Source organism: Mrakia frigida (genome assembly GCF_051309035.1).
Source record: "Mrakia frigida strain ATCC 22029 unplaced genomic scaffold BDY24scaffold_20, whole genome shotgun sequence".
Taxonomy (NCBI): Eukaryota; Fungi; Basidiomycota; class Tremellomycetes; order Cystofilobasidiales; family Mrakiaceae; genus Mrakia; species Mrakia frigida.
This window is the reverse complement of record NW_027481261.1, coordinates 636022-650950: the sequence shown is the minus strand read 5'-3', so window position 1 is coordinate 650950 and position 14929 is coordinate 636022. Positions and strand designations below refer to the sequence as shown.

The window sequence follows — 14929 nt, the reverse complement described above, 5'->3', positions numbered from 1 at the left end:
TCGTCAAATTTGATACCCACCATACCTCGACTTTATCAATCTACGACGAACAGACAATTGGGGACGAAACCAGAGAGGGAATAAGCGGATTCAGCGATCAAGAAGATGGAAGCACAAGCAGGGGGGAGGGAAGAGAAGAGAAAAAAACGAAGTACAAAGTGAGCGTGTCAACAACGTGAAAGCTTAGAGAGCGTGCACGCAGCGAAGAGTATGGCCAAGCAGTAGATCTGAGACGGGCTACTAGGGTAAGATGGCGTAGCGTGGATGCAAAGGAAAGGGGGGAACGAGGAGTCACTCTCGACGCGTTCGATTCGCACACTTTGCTCACGAAGAGGGAGAGATCCGATCGTAAAGCGAAGAGCTGTATGTAGATACTGAATGCAGAGGTCGAAGAATAGAGAGTGAAGTATGTACAAAAGAGGCGAAAGAAGGATGGAGAGAACCAGCAAAAGAAGAAAGGACAACAAACGAAAGAAAACGGGACGCGACGACTCGTCGAGACAAGAAACGATAAAAACGACAATCCCCAACATGAACCGACCAACTAGTCCCGTGGAACCCTACTCATGCGTTGAAGACCATCCAAGAAGGTTCTCAAGATCTATCAAGAGACCGAATCCAGAGTGGAATCGGTCTCGAACCGAGGGATCCTCCAGCAACGCCTTAACCTCCCTCCCTCTGCCATCCTCGTCGACCCTCCTCTCCAACTCCGAGCGAACGTCTCCGCACATCAACCACACGAAGAACGTCATGAACCGTTTGAGCTCCTTCGAGTTCTCGTTCCGCTCGGTGGAAGTTAATCCGAGTGCGAAATTGTCGATTTGAGGAAAGAAGGGCTTCTCGTCTCTCTCCCATCCCAATCTACGCTCCAGCTCCTCTAATGAGCTGTTTCAACCAAGTGAGTCGGAGGTGTAGCTGAGACGCTGGTTTGAAAGTGAGCCTTCCTTTCGTTCGCTCTCTCTTCTCGACTCGTCCAAAACTGACGCGTCGCTCTTGGTGTTTCTCTCCTCCGTCCTTTGCAGCTTCCCTCTTCCGCGTCTTTCTCCCTCTTACTCCTTCCTGCGCAACTTGACTGACCTCATTCTCACTTCGTCTCATCATCAGATCGTCGCTCGTGGTCCCTCTCGTCTTCTGGCACTCGTTTTTTGCCCTTCGCTCTTTTGATCACGTCTCCAGTGAGTCTCTCCTTTCACGAGGTCGCTCTCTCATCACCTGCTTGAAACACACTGACCTGTCTTTCTTTTCCCTCTTTCTCGTTCTGCTTTCCCAGTGCCATACCGCTCTCGCTCGACTGTACGAGACCAGAAGTCGTCGTCGCGTCGATCTCCAATTCGGAGTCGCTTGGTCGTTTGCTTTCATACTCTTCACGAAACCTCTACTATTTTGCCTTCAAGTAATTATGACATCCTTTCTCAACAATCTAGACTTCACCTGTACCTCCTACCAAGGGATCGAGAGGCTCGAAAGAAGAGGGTGGCCGAGGCGACGCGGCTCTCTACGCCGTTTCTCTTTCGACGTCTTCTATGATGGCGTTGAGGGCCCGGAGAACCTAGGTTCAGCATGTACTGATGTCAAAGTGCTTCGTAGATTGAGGAAAATGGGAACCGAGAGGCGAGAGGAAGGACGGTTCCGAGCTCAGCCCCAGCTCGTTGAAGTCCGACGGGAGTTGAGGAGACGAGGAGGAAAATTTGTGGCTCTTCGAATTAGTGCCAAGGAGGAACTGCGTCTGCAATGTCGAGGGACTCGTTTGTGGCCTCTTCGATAATCTCGACGAGGCTGGGTAGCTGGAGGCGTTCGAGGCAAGGGAGGAGGGAGAGGAGGAAGGGGGGAGAGTGGAACGAGACGAAGATATCTATACAGAGGAGGCTATAGGTGCTACATCGACAATGCTTTGTAGACCCAACATATATGCAGCTTCTCAGGCCGAAAGAAGGGGACCTTAAAGTTACGAGGAGCTGAGAACTCAAAGGCCAAAGGCAGAGGGAAGGGAAGGTCGAGCTCACCTCCCGGTCGATTCAGCCCAAGGCTAGAACTGTCCATAGATCTCGTATTCGACCACATAAAAGTAGCTCGGGAGACTCGGATTTGAGGTAGGAAGCTTCCACGTAAAACTTGGACGTTTCAGATAAAAAGGCGGACGGTGAGGGATGCGAAAACTCGATAAAGAAGGAGAAAAACAAGAGGGAAGCTGGTTCCCCTCCGACTGCATCAACCTCTTCTCCCTCCTTCCTTCTTTCCTTTGACCTACCTTCCCCCTTCCTTCCACCTCTACCAACTATGTCCAGCCCTTCTCCCCCTCCTCGAGTCCCTCTAGAGATCATCGACAAGATCGTCGAGCACTCATGGGACTCCTTGTCGACCCTCGCCGCTTGGTGCTCCGTCTCGCAGAGGTTCCTCGACGTTGTTTCTCCTCTCCTCCATCGAAGAGTCGTCCTCAAAAGGCCACAGGACCTGATGAGCTTCCTATCACTACTCGTGAGTTTGACCCCTTTCGCTCATCATTCCCTTTCTCCGAGCTGAACTCTCACCTCCCTCCCGTCCCTCGACGGCTCCAGTTCCCAGCAGCGAGAGCACCCCGTCGCCCTTCCCTCGACGTCGACTCCTTCCATCACCTCGAAATCCTCGCTCTTCCATCCCAAGAAGATGCTTTCCTCCTCTTCAACCGAATCACTCAGAGGCCTCTCACTCTGAGCAACATGACTCTTCGGATCACTTGGAACGGATGGATGCCGGAGAGTGCTCGGATTTGGTTTTGGATCCCCACCCTTCTCACACTTCTTCGACCCAAGGAGTTTCAAGAGATCGGTAATACAGGGAACCTCCTCAGTAAGCATCGTTCTTTCGCTTCTCCCTAGTCTTCGACTCCGAACGCTGATGCTGTCTTCTCTCTTCGATTTCTCCAGCCCTCTCAGTCTCCGGTCTCCTCCTCGACTCGTTCCTCCGACACGCTTTGGAGTGGAAGCACCGTCCCAGCCTCCTCATCACCCTGTACAACGACGTCTTGGAGCTGTTCTCGCGTCAGCAGCAGATCAACCACTCCCTCGCCACCTTCGACCTTGCTGTCGCGGTCAGGATGAAAGGGAGGTCGTCGTCGTTGGACAAGATCGTTTCTCACGTCGAGAGGACTCGAGCTTGGTTCAAAGGACAGTCTGTCCTCGAGAAGAGTCAGGATCGGGAGGCGATTTGGAGAATCAGGATGATTAAGGACGTCAGGCGACATATCGTCCTCGAGGAGTTGAAGCTTGGCTGTGAGTTGTTTTGACGACACGTCGTTAGCAGGCGCCGCTGATCATTGACTTCGTCTCGTTCTTCTCTGTCTCCCTCCATGTACAGTTTTTGAGGACGCTTGGGAGAAGATGGTTCTCGAGAACGATCGTCTCGCTGAGGCTCGTCGTGAGTTTGAGTTTTCAGTCTTCAAGCTTCGTTTGACGCGTCGAGAACTGACTCCTCCTCTTCCCTCTTATTTCGACCCTACCAGGTCGAGCTGAGGAGGAGCAAGACGCTGCCATCGCTGCTACTGCTGCCGCCGCCGCCGTCGCTCTCGGCGCTGCTCCCTCTCCCTCTCCTCTCTCTCCTGCTCCAAGACGTTCCATCGGTCGGAGGGTCACCTCTACCAGCACTAAAGCATCTCCGTCTCCTGGTAAGTCAAACGCAGTCGAGCTTCTTTCGACGCTTCGAAACTCAAGAGCAGCCCGCTGACCTCCGACCTCTTCTTCCCTTCCTCTTCCTGCCCTCTCAGATGCTGTCAAACGAGACTACCGCCGTTTTTTTGGTTCGAAGGGTGTATCAGTCGGCCGATCCTTCCTCGCCGTCGAAGGTGAGCAAATTATCTCTCTTCTTCCTCTCTCTTCGTCGACGAGTTCTCGAGACGAAAGAGCGGTCGTGCTGACTCGTTTCCCTCCCCGTGTTCCTCTCAGCCTCGGAGAATGAGGACGTCTTCTCGAACTACTATATCGACCAACGCCCAGGCAGGATTCCTGAACTCCCATCCGCTCGCATCACCTCGGTTCTCTCCCTCCCTCACGCCAACATCGCCTCCCTCGTCAAACACCTCCTACCCAACGCCTCAAACTCTTCAAAGCACAAAAAGAAGATCACTGCTCTCGAGACCTACCTCGGATGGCTGATGGAGCTCTTTTCTTCGACCATCATTCTCTCTCGATTCACGGAGATCCTCGACTTCCTGCAGGACGCGTCCACCCAAAACCCCTTCCCGAACGCCGACAACCACTGCCTCGGAGAAGACGGAGCCGCCCGCGTCAAGGAGTTCCGGATCTTCCGACTCTACGTTCTCGGGATGCTCTGCGAGGATCTTCGTCTCGAGCTGGCGTCGATGGCGGAGGAGGAGGAGGAGGAGAGATCGTTTGAGGAGTTGGTGAACGACGAGTCGGTCAGGGGACGGCTCTTCTCTGGTTTTGGGATTTTGGGTCGATTGGAACAGCTCCGGTGGACTCTTGTTCCTTCGAACAGGTAGACTAGTAGATACCCTCCTTCTCGCGTTTACTTCCTCTTCGTTTGCTTTCGTGGCCGTTTCGTTCTCGTTCTCGCTCCCTTTCCTCGTTTTCGTCAAATCCCATCCCTCCGACCCCTCTTTCTCTTCTATCGGCTCCCCACCCCGTCCATATGATCCTTCCTTATCTCTCTCTTCTCTTTTTAAGGTGTCTTCTTTCCTTTTCGTCCCTCTCTCTTCTCTCTCTCTCCATCCTCTCGCCTTTGGTCCCCTGGGTTTCTATCGTTTTGTTCCCCCTTTCCGTCTCCTACTGGCTTCTTTCTTCTTTTTCCATTGCCTCGTACTGCTGAAACAACTGCATCGAGACTAGACGAACCCGAAGGCGAGAGACGCAGAGACTCACCAGCGATCCCCATCCCGTGCAACTCCAACCCCTCCTGCTCTATGCCGAACTGTACCTCTCCGCCCTCGTCCCCAGCCAGCTCATCCATCTCTTGCTCCGCTTCGGCATCTACAATCAGCGCCGAACTCAGTCTCCCTCCGCCACTCGTCTCCTTCATCTTTCGAGCGACGGGTCCGTTCCCTCCTCCTCCTGCACCGGAGCGGCTGCTGGATCGTCGTTTCGAAGCTGAGTTCGAGGTCGAAGCAACGGCGTTGGATGGGGAGTCGATGGTGGAGGTGGGAGGGTAGTCGTCGTTGGGATGTGGGTAGGAGAGGCAGAGGAAGACGAGGAGGAGGCGGTGAGTTGATCGAGTTGGGATGGATCGTCGGGTTGGAGGTGAAGTGGGAGGTGCTGAGTTTGGTGGGAAGAGGAGAAAGAGGCGATGGCGTTGGGAGAGGTGGTGCCGAGGTAGAGGTGGATATCGTCGGAGTGGTGGCGATGGGATTGGGAGTGTTCGTCGAGAGGCAGGGTGTTGTCGGAGGAGGGAGAGCTTGGAGTTGGGTTCGTTCTGGAGGAAAAGGTAACTAGGAGGTTCAGTATAGGCCGAGAACGCAGAGAGACTTCGATCGGACGAGAATGAAAGAGAGAAGAGAGCAAGACGACTCACCCAGAACACCCTTCTTCATCTACGGACCCCTCTTCAACCCTTTCGTCCTCGGAGCTCTCTCCTTGATCTCACACGGTTGCAGAACCCCGGATTTGAGACAGTTCGAGCAAGGGAGTTCTCCAGTACCTTTCTTGCGAGTCCGAAAAGAACGACGCGACGCGACGAGACGTTGAGGGAGAGGAGAGGAGGAGCAGAGATCAGCGAAAACGATCGATGGACGAGGACGAGAAGAGACAAAAAGGGAAAAGAGGGTGGGAGGAAAACGAGCGAACCCTCTGACAGTTGGTACAAGCGTTCTTGTTTGGAGGAACGGGACGTGCATTGAGGGGTCGGAGTATGAAACACGAAAGCAAAAAGGAGGGAGGGAAGGAGGTGAGCTCGTTCGCTGTCTCTCTCTCTCTTTCCTCTCTACCACCGTCCCACTTGCCCGACCTCCACCAAACACTGCTGGAGACGGAAAAGCTGCATACTGACCTTGACCTGAGCTCTCTTGCCTTCCTTCCTCCCAGCGTCTCCTAGATCGAGCTTGACCTTCTTCGCCTTCTTCGACGCTCCTCCTCGTCCCGTCCCTGCTCCTGCTCGAGGTCTACTCCCACGCGTCCCACTCCCACCAGGTTCTCCGTAGGCTAGATCATCGTATCTTTCCTCCTCCTGTTGATCGTGCTCGTCTAGAAGAGCATCTTGTTCGTCGAGAGCGTCCTGCGGCTGCTGTTGAAGCGAGAGCTCAACGAGGCCTTCCTCCTCCTCCTCCTCCTCCTCCTCGTCGTCTTCGTCTTCTCCACCGTACGATCCTGAAGGACCGCCTCCTCCGTCCTCGTGAAGATACTCGTCCGAGAGTTGGTGGTGGTTGTTTGGAGGAGAGGAAGGAGGGATTCTGCTGAGGTGGTGAAGGACGAGAGCAGCTTGATCTGTCGGAGTCAAGTCGGGATAGACGAGAAGAGAAGAGCAGGCGGTGGTGGTTCTGAGAGCGAGTTGAGGGAGGTCGAACGAGGAAGACGGTGGTACGAGAAGAGATCCGTTGGGTGAAGAAGGGCGGTGAAGGGAAGGAGCGGGAGGAGGAGGAGGAGGGATTGGACGAGGAGTTTCGGAGGTGGCGGAGGATCTTCTCATTGAGGCGATGAATAGGTCCTATTTCGAGTCTGAGGGAGGAGGACGACGAAGAGAGGAGAGGAGAAGGAGGAATGAGGCGACGCGTCAGTTCTTCGTCCTTTTCTCGCGTGAAAGGCTTTCATCGACGAGATGTGACCCCTGCAGAAGCCATCGACCTCTCAGTTGCAAAGAGAATGCAACAAGAGAGACGGGCGTCCTCGATTCCGACTCACCATCTCAACAGCAGCCTTCACCTTTCCGACAGCGATCCTCTTGTCTTCTCTCCGTTTCCGCCTCACCTCGTGGACCTCCCATCCCTTCCGCATCTTCACACTATCCTCGTCCGTAGGTAGCCACATGTCGGAACGAACACCCTTCTGTACCTCTCCCCTGAGACTCAGCCAGGCTGACCGTTCCGGATGATTGACGAAGATGGTTCTGGAGGAGGGGTCGGCGAAGTGGGCTGAGGTTGGCGTGTGAAGGTAAGGATCGGAGGAGAAGGTGTAGGGAATAGTGGATGAACTGGTATAGGAGGCCGTGGGAGGACTCTGGGCTCAAAAAGAAGGGGGAAGGGAAGAAGAGGGAAGGGAGAAGACACGACGCGTCAGTTTCATCTCGCTCCTTCTGTTCGTGTAACGTCGAAGGCTCGGTCTCGCCGTCTCTTCGTCGATATAAACTCCGTGACCAGACCTTCTGACTCTAATGCCACATCTTCCTCTTCTCGAGCTCGTTTTCCCTCGTCGCAGCGTTCAAGAAAAGCTCCGAGAAGACTCACCCCTTCCAGTCTCCTCTGTTTTTTCTGCCACTCCCACCCCTTCCTCATCTTCACCTCGAACGCATCTCCTTTCTTCCAAATTGACGGCCTCCTCACTTCTGTGCTCGCCACACGGACGAGATGCTTCCACTGCTTGAGATCGAGGGCGTCGGCGAAGACGGTTCTGGAGTTGGGAGCGGCAAAGTGAGCTGGGGTAGGACGGGTGAAAGGGTCGTATATGTGATTGGTTTGAGTTTGGGGAGATCCGGTACCGGAAGAGGGGTGTTGGGCGGTGGGGTGCGTTTCGGAGGAGAGACACGGGGTTGGTTCACGTTGGGAAGGGAGGGAGAAGGGAGAGGGGTTTGGGGAATGGGTGGTGTTGAAGTTGGAGTCGGATTGGGAGACTCTGGGGTTGTTCTGAAGGGAAATGAAGAAGATGGGTTGTAAGGAAGGGAGAAGACGCGTGTCAGTCCAGTTCAATAGTCCAGACGCGTTCTTCTCTCCCTTCCTCGAGTCTCCCCTCCGGCCCAACGCCAGTCCAAAATCAGCCGACGAGACACTCACCAATCTTGAGCTTTTTGAGGAGGAGAAAAACCACGAGAAGTATAGATCTTGGACTTGTTCGGGTTCCTGCTCTGTTGAGGGAAGGTTCGGGGGAGAGGAAGAAGAGGAGGAGGGTTCGAGGGCTGAGGACGAGGATGAGGAGCGAGAGAAGGAGGGTGAATCGTGTGTAAAGGCGTTGATAGACTGAGAATACAAGCGAGGAAAGGGTTCGATTAGCTCAGTATGTGGACGAGATAGGGGGCACGGGGGAAAGGAGGAGCAGCACGGGGGAAAGAAGGAGCAGCCTGGAGAACAAGGGAGCAAAAAGAGTCGAGCTCATTCACTCCTTCCCTTCCTTCCCTTCGAATCATTCTCCCTCCTCTCCCCCCAGATTCCTCCTCAAGTTTCTGAAACTCACCAGTCGTCTATTCGAGTCCGCTTCCGTGATTCCTACATTCGGCGGCGAGTCCTTACTGGTTGAATCGGCTGTGGGAGTCGACGTCGTTCCCGTCTTTCCTTCCTCCTCGACCTTCTGAGAACTCGTCGACGTCGAAGCTGGATCCGATCCCAAGCTCGTGAGGTTCCTCCGAGTTGAGATCCGTAAACATTGTCGAAAAGGGCGTGGAGAGAGTCGAAGCGATCTCGAGAGAAAGGTAGGGAGGGAGAGCATCGATGCTGGTCGTTAGCGGGAGGAAGAAGGAAGGTGAGCTCGAATCGAAAAACGAAGTTGTTCTCCTAATTTTTTGTCCTCCTGAAGCAGCGATTGGCAGAGTTTGGGAATGAGGTCACAGGTCGGCATCGCGCCAAATCATCGAAGCTCCAAAAAATACATCCTCGTTCCGGAATCATTCTCGGGCCGCGTCGACGGTCTTCTGTTAGCTCCTCGTTCTCTTTCGCTCGCAGACGCAAGCTCTGAGGTCTTCCCTTACAATAATAGAGAAAAGTGTGCGACGGCTGCTGGTGTATGAGCCCGAAATTGGTGGGGAAACGAGCGACCTCACGAGTCTTCGACTTGAAGCTTTCCTCCTCCTCACGTTACGTTCGAGGCAAGCGAAACCTCTTCGAAGATATTCAGTAAGCTAGTACTACGCCCCCTACTCGTCCCTCGCCAAATCCCTTAACCTGCCATCCTTCACAGGCGCCACGATCGCGACGTTGCTGTCCAACTTCGAGAACGTCGACCCTGCGTCGGCTGCGACTTCCTTCTTCGGAGAAGTAGGGATGGGGAAGATGAAAGCGCTGGTTTGACCGTCTAGAGGGGGCGATAGGATAGGTGGTGAAGCGAGGAGTTGAGAGGCACTGAAGGCGGTGTGCTGACGAAGTTCGGCTCCTTCCTGTTGTGGAGAACGAGACGCGTCGAGGAAAGGGAGAAAGAGGGAAGAAATTCGGTCAAGGGGTTGAGAATGGGTCAAAGAAGATGAAAAGAGAACGTACGCAAACGTCGGCCTCAGACATGTGTTCGAAACGAGCGACTGTAAGGGGAGAAAGCACGGAGATCAGTGTGAAGAGAGAGAACGAGAACAGAGACGAGACGACGAGACCGACCTTTCAACGCATCCCTGATCGACCTCCACCCATGCTTCACGACAGTCGCTCCCTTCGGAGCTTCCTGAGCCTTCTGGGATCGGTTGAGGATCTTGTTGGTTCGAGAGGAGAAGAAGGCGGGAGGAGCGGTGGCTGAGGTTGAGGTTGAGGGAGAGGAGGGAGGCGAGAGGAGCTGTTGTTTTCGGAGGAGGAAGGTCGATCCGAGAAGGAAGGTGCGAACGATAGCAGACATGAGTTGACCCAGTTCGTCGTCGATCAGGAACTTGCTTCCTTTCATTGCATCGAAGCCATCGTAACCTTGAACAAGGAGCAAAAAGAGATGGAGTCAGTAGAGGACGAAAGAAAGAGAAACGACGGTGGGTGAAGCAGCGTACCTTGAGCCATATCTGCGGAACGAAGATCGCATCAGCTTACTTTTCTTCATTTCGAACGGTAAAGCGAGAGAAACCAGAAGACTCACACTCCCTCGTCACAACTTTGTAAACCCTCCCTCCCTTCTCCCTCTTGATCGGTTCTCTCACGGCGTAGTTGGACTTCTTCAACGTACACACCGCCTCTCCCAACCCCTTCGACTCCAGCTGAACCACCATCCCTCCCTCATCCTCATCCTCGTCATCCTCAGTTCCAGAAGAGTCGTCCTCGTCTCCAGCCTCAGCAGGTCGACCGACTCGATCCGCAACGCCTTTTCGGTGGGAAACGAGATCGACGGATTTGACCCTTTGACCTGGAGGGAGGCGAGAGTCCCAGACGACCTCCATTCCAGCGATGACGGGGAATCGGCTAACAGGGAGGGAAGAGGAGGGGAGAAGGAAGAGAGGAGTCAGTTTGGAAGCAAGGCGACCGAGAGAAGGACGACTGGACGAACCCTTCTTGAGACGGATACTTGCTCAAACTCGACTCCAAGCAGTCCCAGATCGCATCTCCGTGCATCTCGATAACGACGACGGGGTCTTCGAAGGGAAGGATCTCGAGAATGTCGCCCAGCGTGACGAGGCGTTCAGCAGAATAGACCGAATCTCCGCGAATGGTGCCTGTTAAAGAGATAAGGAAAGCGGAAAACAGGTTTGGTCAGTCGAACGAATGAAGGAGGATGTAGGAAGAAGGGGGTTGAAGAAGGCGGAGGGGAGTGATGGGGACGAGGGGGACGGAGAAGGAGGAAGAAGCGACGAACCACCACAGTTGAAAGCAATATCCGCTCGACCGGCTCCCTTCGACTCGAGCGACTCAGCATACGAGCACATGAGCACATCGGCGAGCCAATCTCCAACTGCACTCTCGCCAGTTCCTGCCAACCGAAACCAAACTTTCGTCAGTCGCTCCTCCCTCTCTCCTTCCCTTTCACCACTTGTTCGAAACAACGCGAAGAAGAACCGAAGACTCACGGACGATCTCACTCCTACAATCCCACTCCGTCAACGTATAGCACGCGGGTTTCGAGAGCGTTTCCGAAACCTTCCCGAGCAGCGAGTCGATGAGATCCTGAACGGGTTGGGAAGTCGGCGTCGAAGGGACGATAGCGTGCCGACGACCTTCAACGGAAGAGATGACGTAGTTCCGTATCGAGCCAGGAGGATTCTGAGTGAGGTTGATAGTGAATTCGGAGAGGTCGCGGACTGGAGAAGAAAGAGAGAGGTCGAGAGGTCAGATCAAGAGAAGCGACGCGTCGAAGGTGAGGAAGGATTGGAAGAGGACGCACAGTCTGTTCCGGATTTGATGACGCTGTGTAGAAGAAGAAGGAATCACTCAGTGAGGTGTTGGTCTGATACTGAGGGAGCGAAAAGACGTACAGAGCGTTCTTATCTCCCTCCGTTCCAGGTATCGATTCAGGACGATCCCATCCCTCCCAGCTGTGTACTCCTCGCCCGACCTGTTCAAAGAGAGGCAAAGGTCAGCTTTCTTTGAAATCGACACCAATCCTCGCCTCGTCTCCGATCCTTGTTCTCACGCACGTAGTAGATATGACTGTCAAGAAGGAAAGCGACGGACGCGTCGTTCGATCAGCCTTCGCCTCACCTCTCTTCCTCCTTCTTCTCGGCAAGAAGTCGCTCAAACTCACTCGTGCCCTCCCAGAATCAAATCTGCACCATGCCCAGCATCCGCTCCCAGCCCACTAACAGCTCCAATCTCCTCGGCGAGCGTCAAATCGTTGTTGATCCGCGAGTGGGTCAATGCAACGATCAAGTCGCAACCCTTCTCCTCCCTCAAGAACTTCGACAGTCGGGTGGCGGTTTCGGGCATGGATTGGTGTTTGAAGTGAGGTGGGAAGGAGGGGATGGTGGCGATCCAGTCGCTGGAGAAAGAAGAAGAGAGGTTCAGCACGAGAGGGGAGGGAGAGGGAAGACAAGAGAGGAGGTGAGAGGACTCACGCCTCGACCAATCCAATCACTCCGACCTTGAGACCTTTCCGCGGCAGTATGAGGTACTCGAGCAGAGGTTCTGGGACTTTGGAGGTGTTGGCGTCGTGGATGTTGCTGAGGAGCCCTGGAGAAGCGACCGAACGAAACGAACGAGAATAGACGCGTCGAGAGAGAGAGTTCAGTTTGGTTCGAGTGGCGAACGAAGAAGCAACGAGAGCGAGATAAAACTGACAAGGAAAGTTGCAGTCCTTGATGAGAGTGGTGAGATGGGCGTAGGAGTGATCTGAAGCAGAGAAGAGAGGAAGATCGGGACGTCAGCTTGGAAGAGAGCGGTCGAGGGAAGAGTCCACGAAACGAAAAACATACCAAAGTCGTGATTTCCAGCGACACTGCAGTCCAAGTTGAATGTGTTGAGGAGAGGAACCATGTGCGAGCCTCGAGTGATTCTGAAGAAGGAGAGGAACGGAGAATGAGTTCTTTCAGCCGAGCTCGCAAGAGCTGAGAGAGCAGAAGAGGAGAGGAGAGAGACCAGACGAACGTTGATTCGACACTGGGGGAGAAAACGTCTGGCAGGCGGACGGGGAAGAACGAAACAGGTCAGTATGCCTGCTTCTCATATGCATCGTGTTCAGAAGTCCTCGATTCTCCAACCTCCTGATGAACCGAGCGTTCGCACGAGCTCAGCTCGCCTTCCCTCCCTCCCTCCTCTTCTCTTCCCTTTGAACTCACCTCCACTGAACAGCACCAACCCTTCCTTCCCACCGCCTTCTCGATCCTCCCATCCGTCCCGCAGGGTAGCCAGAGTAGCGGCGAACTGAGCAGCCGAGATGTACTCTTGGTGATGCTTCTTTGTCGATGGAGGAGTCGAGCTCGATCCTCCTTCTGTTGCCTTCTCTGAGGGAGTTGGCGATTCGTACTTTTGAGAAACTCGGTAGACGTCGTTGAAATCTGTATAGAGAGGTGAGCTGTGTGTGAGTTAGAGGAAGGCCTGGATTCTGTCAAAGGAATCAAGTGGACGAACGAAGGATGGGAAGGGAGATGGAGGAGCTCTCGTTGGCTCGCGAGGAAGAGTTCGAGCCTGCTGCCGAACAGAGGCGAGATCGAAGTCAACTTCGAGATTCAGACGAAGGTCTGCATAAGGGAAGCTCACCCATAATCCGAAACGCGAGAAAAAAAGACGGGTGGAAGTTGGAAGTTGGGAGCAACGAGACGAAAAGGGAGAAGAGAGAGCTGACATTCAATAACTCCTTCCCTCCTCAAACCACCACTAGGCCATGGCAACGCTTTCCCTCCTCTCTCGAACTCTTCGGGTCCCTCTTTCCCCTCGGAGGACACCTCTTCCCTCCCATGCTTCCATTCGACCATTTTTCGTCGATCCCAAGTTGGATTTGACGGAGAAAGGAGCGGACGAAGGAAGAAGGAATCCGGTGAGCTCGATGTTTCCTTCCTTCCTTCCCTCTTTCGTTCTGAGTTTCTCGTCCTGATCTCGAGAGTTATTGGATGTTTGTGTCCTCTCTCACAGACCACCTCGATGACTTCCGACTTCCAGAACCCTCCTCTTTCTCGTTCCGACCCTCGAACGAGGGATCAACGCTTGGAAGGAAGGAACGAGAGGGGGGAGGAGGAGGAGGATCGAACTTCTTCTTCTCGTTCTCCTTCTTCTGCACCAGCAGCACCCAAGAAGCAAGGAATGACGTCTTTCAGTCAGTCTGCTATAGGAGTGAGTATAGCTTTGGCAGCGGACGGAGGGAATCGTCTCAGTCTTCTCGTTTCCGTCCGAGCTCACCTTTTTCGTTTCCTTCCTTTCGTCTTCTTCAAGACGTCGTCTTCTACACCTCCTCCTCAACAACAACAACAACAACAACATCGAGAACAGTCCCCTTCCTACCTCTCCTCTTACCCCCAAAGAAAATCGCGAAACCCTCCTCCCTCCCTTCATTCCAACGCTTCCCTCTTCCCAGTCTTCCAAGCCGAACCCGCCCCTGCTCCTCCCTCGCCCTCCTCCTCCTCCTCCCTTCGTGAAGTCACCCTCTCGGACCCTAAACCCTCCTCCGTCTCCTCGGAAGAATGGGACGTCTTGACGGACGCCAAAAAACTTCGAACGCTTCGAAAAGCCTACTTTGAGAGCCTCTCGCCAGAGGAACAAGCCGAGTACAGAGCTGCGTCGCCAGATCGAATGTCAGCGACCAGGAGGTGGATGCCTATTCTCCTTCCTAGAGATCTTGGAAGAGGGGCTTCTTCTACCTCGCCGTCCTCGGACGAAAAAGATGCTTCTCGGCTCTCTTCACCACCCACCCGAGGCCGTTACCAACCACGCGACTGGTCCATCGACGCTTCGTCCCTCCTTCCTTCTTCCCCTTTACCATTCCCCAACCCTACACGAAACCGAAACCGAATCCGCTGCCATCTCACCGGAAAATTCATCCTGGAACCGGAAACGATCTCCATCTCCGCTCACTCGCACCCTTTCCCTCCTCTCGACCAAACGACTTCCTCCTCCTCCTTCACCCTCGACGAATGGGCCGCTCTGACGCCGGAGCAGCAAGAGTTCGAATGGAACGAGAACCACGTCAAGCAGAAGGTCGAGTGGGATCTGATGGGATGGGAGCACAAGAGGGAGAGGGAGCAGAGGCACTTGAGGTTGCAGAACGAACGGTGGGAGGAGATGACTGCGAGGCAGAGGGCGGTGAAGGTCGCTTGGGATAAGGCTAGGAAGGAGGCCGGGTTGTCGAGGGTTGGTAGAACTGGAGGAGGAGGAGGAGGAGGAGGAGAGAGGAACGGAGAGAGGGAGAGGGACGAGTCGACGCGTCCGAAGACAACCAACGCTTCTGAGAGGGAGAAGCGTGCGCCGAGAGGGAGGAAGGCAGATTTTGGATTTGAATGACCATCTTTTTTCTTCTGATGATTTCGTCTCCTTCTGCTAGTTGGGAATGCTACAGCTGCTGGAAACAAGGAGGGCTAGAAGGGAGGAGGCAAGGCGAGACGGACCCGAGTCCTTGTCATCCCCTTGCCTTCGCTCTTTTGCGCTCCTCTTTTTTCTCACTACGCGATTCTCATCAACTTCTTCTCGATCCCATTGCCACGAAAATTATCGTAGAGAAATACTTTCAGTTCCAAAAATACCCCCTTTCTTTCTTTGCCC

The 14929-nt window shown here is 54.2% G+C and overlaps 5 protein-coding genes across 5 annotated transcripts; 2 read left to right on the top strand and 3 right to left on the bottom strand.

The window, feature by feature from the left end:
* Positions 1 to 328: 328 nt before the first annotated feature.
* Positions 329 to 750, bottom strand: BDY24DRAFT_393275 (uncharacterized protein; the record flags this gene model as incomplete). The annotated part of the gene is made up of 2 exons (XM_076641026.1): positions 614 to 750; positions 329 to 544 (listed from the first exon to the last, which is right to left on the bottom strand). Coding segments are annotated over exons 1-2 (334 nt in total), but the record flags the coding sequence as incomplete, so codon positions are not given.
* A 1484-nt stretch (positions 751 to 2234) lies between these two features.
* Positions 2235 to 3178, top strand: BDY24DRAFT_393272 (uncharacterized protein). The gene is made up of 2 exons (XM_076641025.1): positions 2235 to 2475; positions 2644 to 3178. Exons 1-2 carry the CDS (start codon positions 2278 to 2280, stop codon positions 2689 to 2691), a joined length of 246 nt encoding a protein of 81 aa, XP_076495688.1. The 5' UTR covers positions 2235 to 2277; the 3' UTR covers positions 2692 to 3178.
* BDY24DRAFT_393267 (uncharacterized protein) lies at positions 3071 to 4598 on the top strand (the record flags this gene model as incomplete). Its single annotated transcript, XM_076641024.1, has 5 exons — positions 3071 to 3248; positions 3334 to 3393; positions 3479 to 3640; positions 3740 to 3817; positions 3918 to 4598. The coding sequence occupies 5 exons, from the start codon at positions 3074 to 3076 to the stop codon at positions 4472 to 4474; spliced, it is 1032 nt and encodes a 343-aa protein (XP_076495687.1). The 3' UTR covers positions 4475 to 4598.
* Positions 4599 to 4853: 255 nt separating this feature from the next.
* Positions 4854 to 8570, bottom strand: BDY24DRAFT_442444 (Zn(II)2Cys6 transcription factor domain-containing protein). Its single transcript, XM_076644684.1, has 9 exons — positions 8426 to 8570; positions 8304 to 8358; positions 7907 to 8089; positions 7364 to 7759; positions 6822 to 7136; positions 5974 to 6627; positions 5772 to 5795; positions 5523 to 5629; positions 4854 to 5400 (listed from the first exon to the last, which is right to left on the bottom strand). Exons 1-9 carry the CDS (start codon positions 8491 to 8493, stop codon positions 5007 to 5009), a joined length of 2196 nt encoding a protein of 731 aa, XP_076495686.1. The 5' UTR covers positions 8494 to 8570; the 3' UTR covers positions 4854 to 5006.
* A 357-nt stretch (positions 8571 to 8927) lies between these two features.
* Positions 8928 to 12982, bottom strand: BDY24DRAFT_393254 (bifunctional metallophosphatase/5'-nucleotidase). Its single transcript, XM_076641023.1, has 19 exons — positions 12938 to 12982; positions 12809 to 12868; positions 12517 to 12735; positions 12326 to 12353; positions 12154 to 12233; positions 12020 to 12070; positions 11797 to 11911; positions 11487 to 11720; positions 11380 to 11392; positions 11218 to 11297; positions 11127 to 11149; positions 10813 to 11043; positions 10602 to 10715; positions 10296 to 10461; positions 9891 to 10210; positions 9805 to 9816; positions 9431 to 9727; positions 9320 to 9357; positions 8928 to 9219 (listed from the first exon to the last, which is right to left on the bottom strand). The coding sequence occupies exons 1-19, from the start codon at positions 12939 to 12941 to the stop codon at positions 8980 to 8982; spliced, it is 2325 nt and encodes a 774-aa protein (XP_076495685.1). The 5' UTR covers positions 12942 to 12982; the 3' UTR covers positions 8928 to 8979.
* Positions 12983 to 14929: the final 1947 nt, after the last annotated feature.

Excerpts from the sequence above, each read along its gene's own strand:
- BDY24DRAFT_393272 (XM_076641025.1), top strand. The coding sequence starts at position 2,278 with ATGTCCAGCCCTTCTCCCCCTCCTCGAGTCCCTCTAGAGATCATCGAC. Across the intron at positions 2,476-2,643 it reads TGAGCTTCCTATCACTACTC|ATGCTTTCCTCCTCTTCAAC; the intron begins GTGAGTTTGACC and ends CATCCCAAGAAG.
- BDY24DRAFT_442444 (XM_076644684.1), bottom strand. The coding sequence starts at position 8,493 with ATGTTTACGGATCTCAACTCGGAGGAACCTCACGAGCTTGGGATCGGA. Across the intron at positions 8,090-8,303 it reads CGGACTCGAATAGACGACTG|TCTATCAACGCCTTTACACA; the intron begins GTGAGTTTCAGA and ends TTGTATTCTCAG. Across the intron at positions 7,760-7,906 it reads CCTCAAAAAGCTCAAGATTG|AACAACCCCAGAGTCTCCCA; the intron begins GTGAGTGTCTCG and ends ATTTCCCTTCAG.
- BDY24DRAFT_393254 (XM_076641023.1), bottom strand. Across the intron at positions 12,071-12,153 it reads CGCTGGAAATCACGACTTTG|ATCACTCCTACGCCCATCTC; the intron begins GTATGTTTTTCG and ends TCTCTGCTTCAG. Across the intron at positions 10,716-10,812 it reads TTGTAGGAGTGAGATCGTCC|GAACTGGCGAGAGTGCAGTT; the intron begins GTGAGTCTTCGG and ends TTCGGTTGGCAG.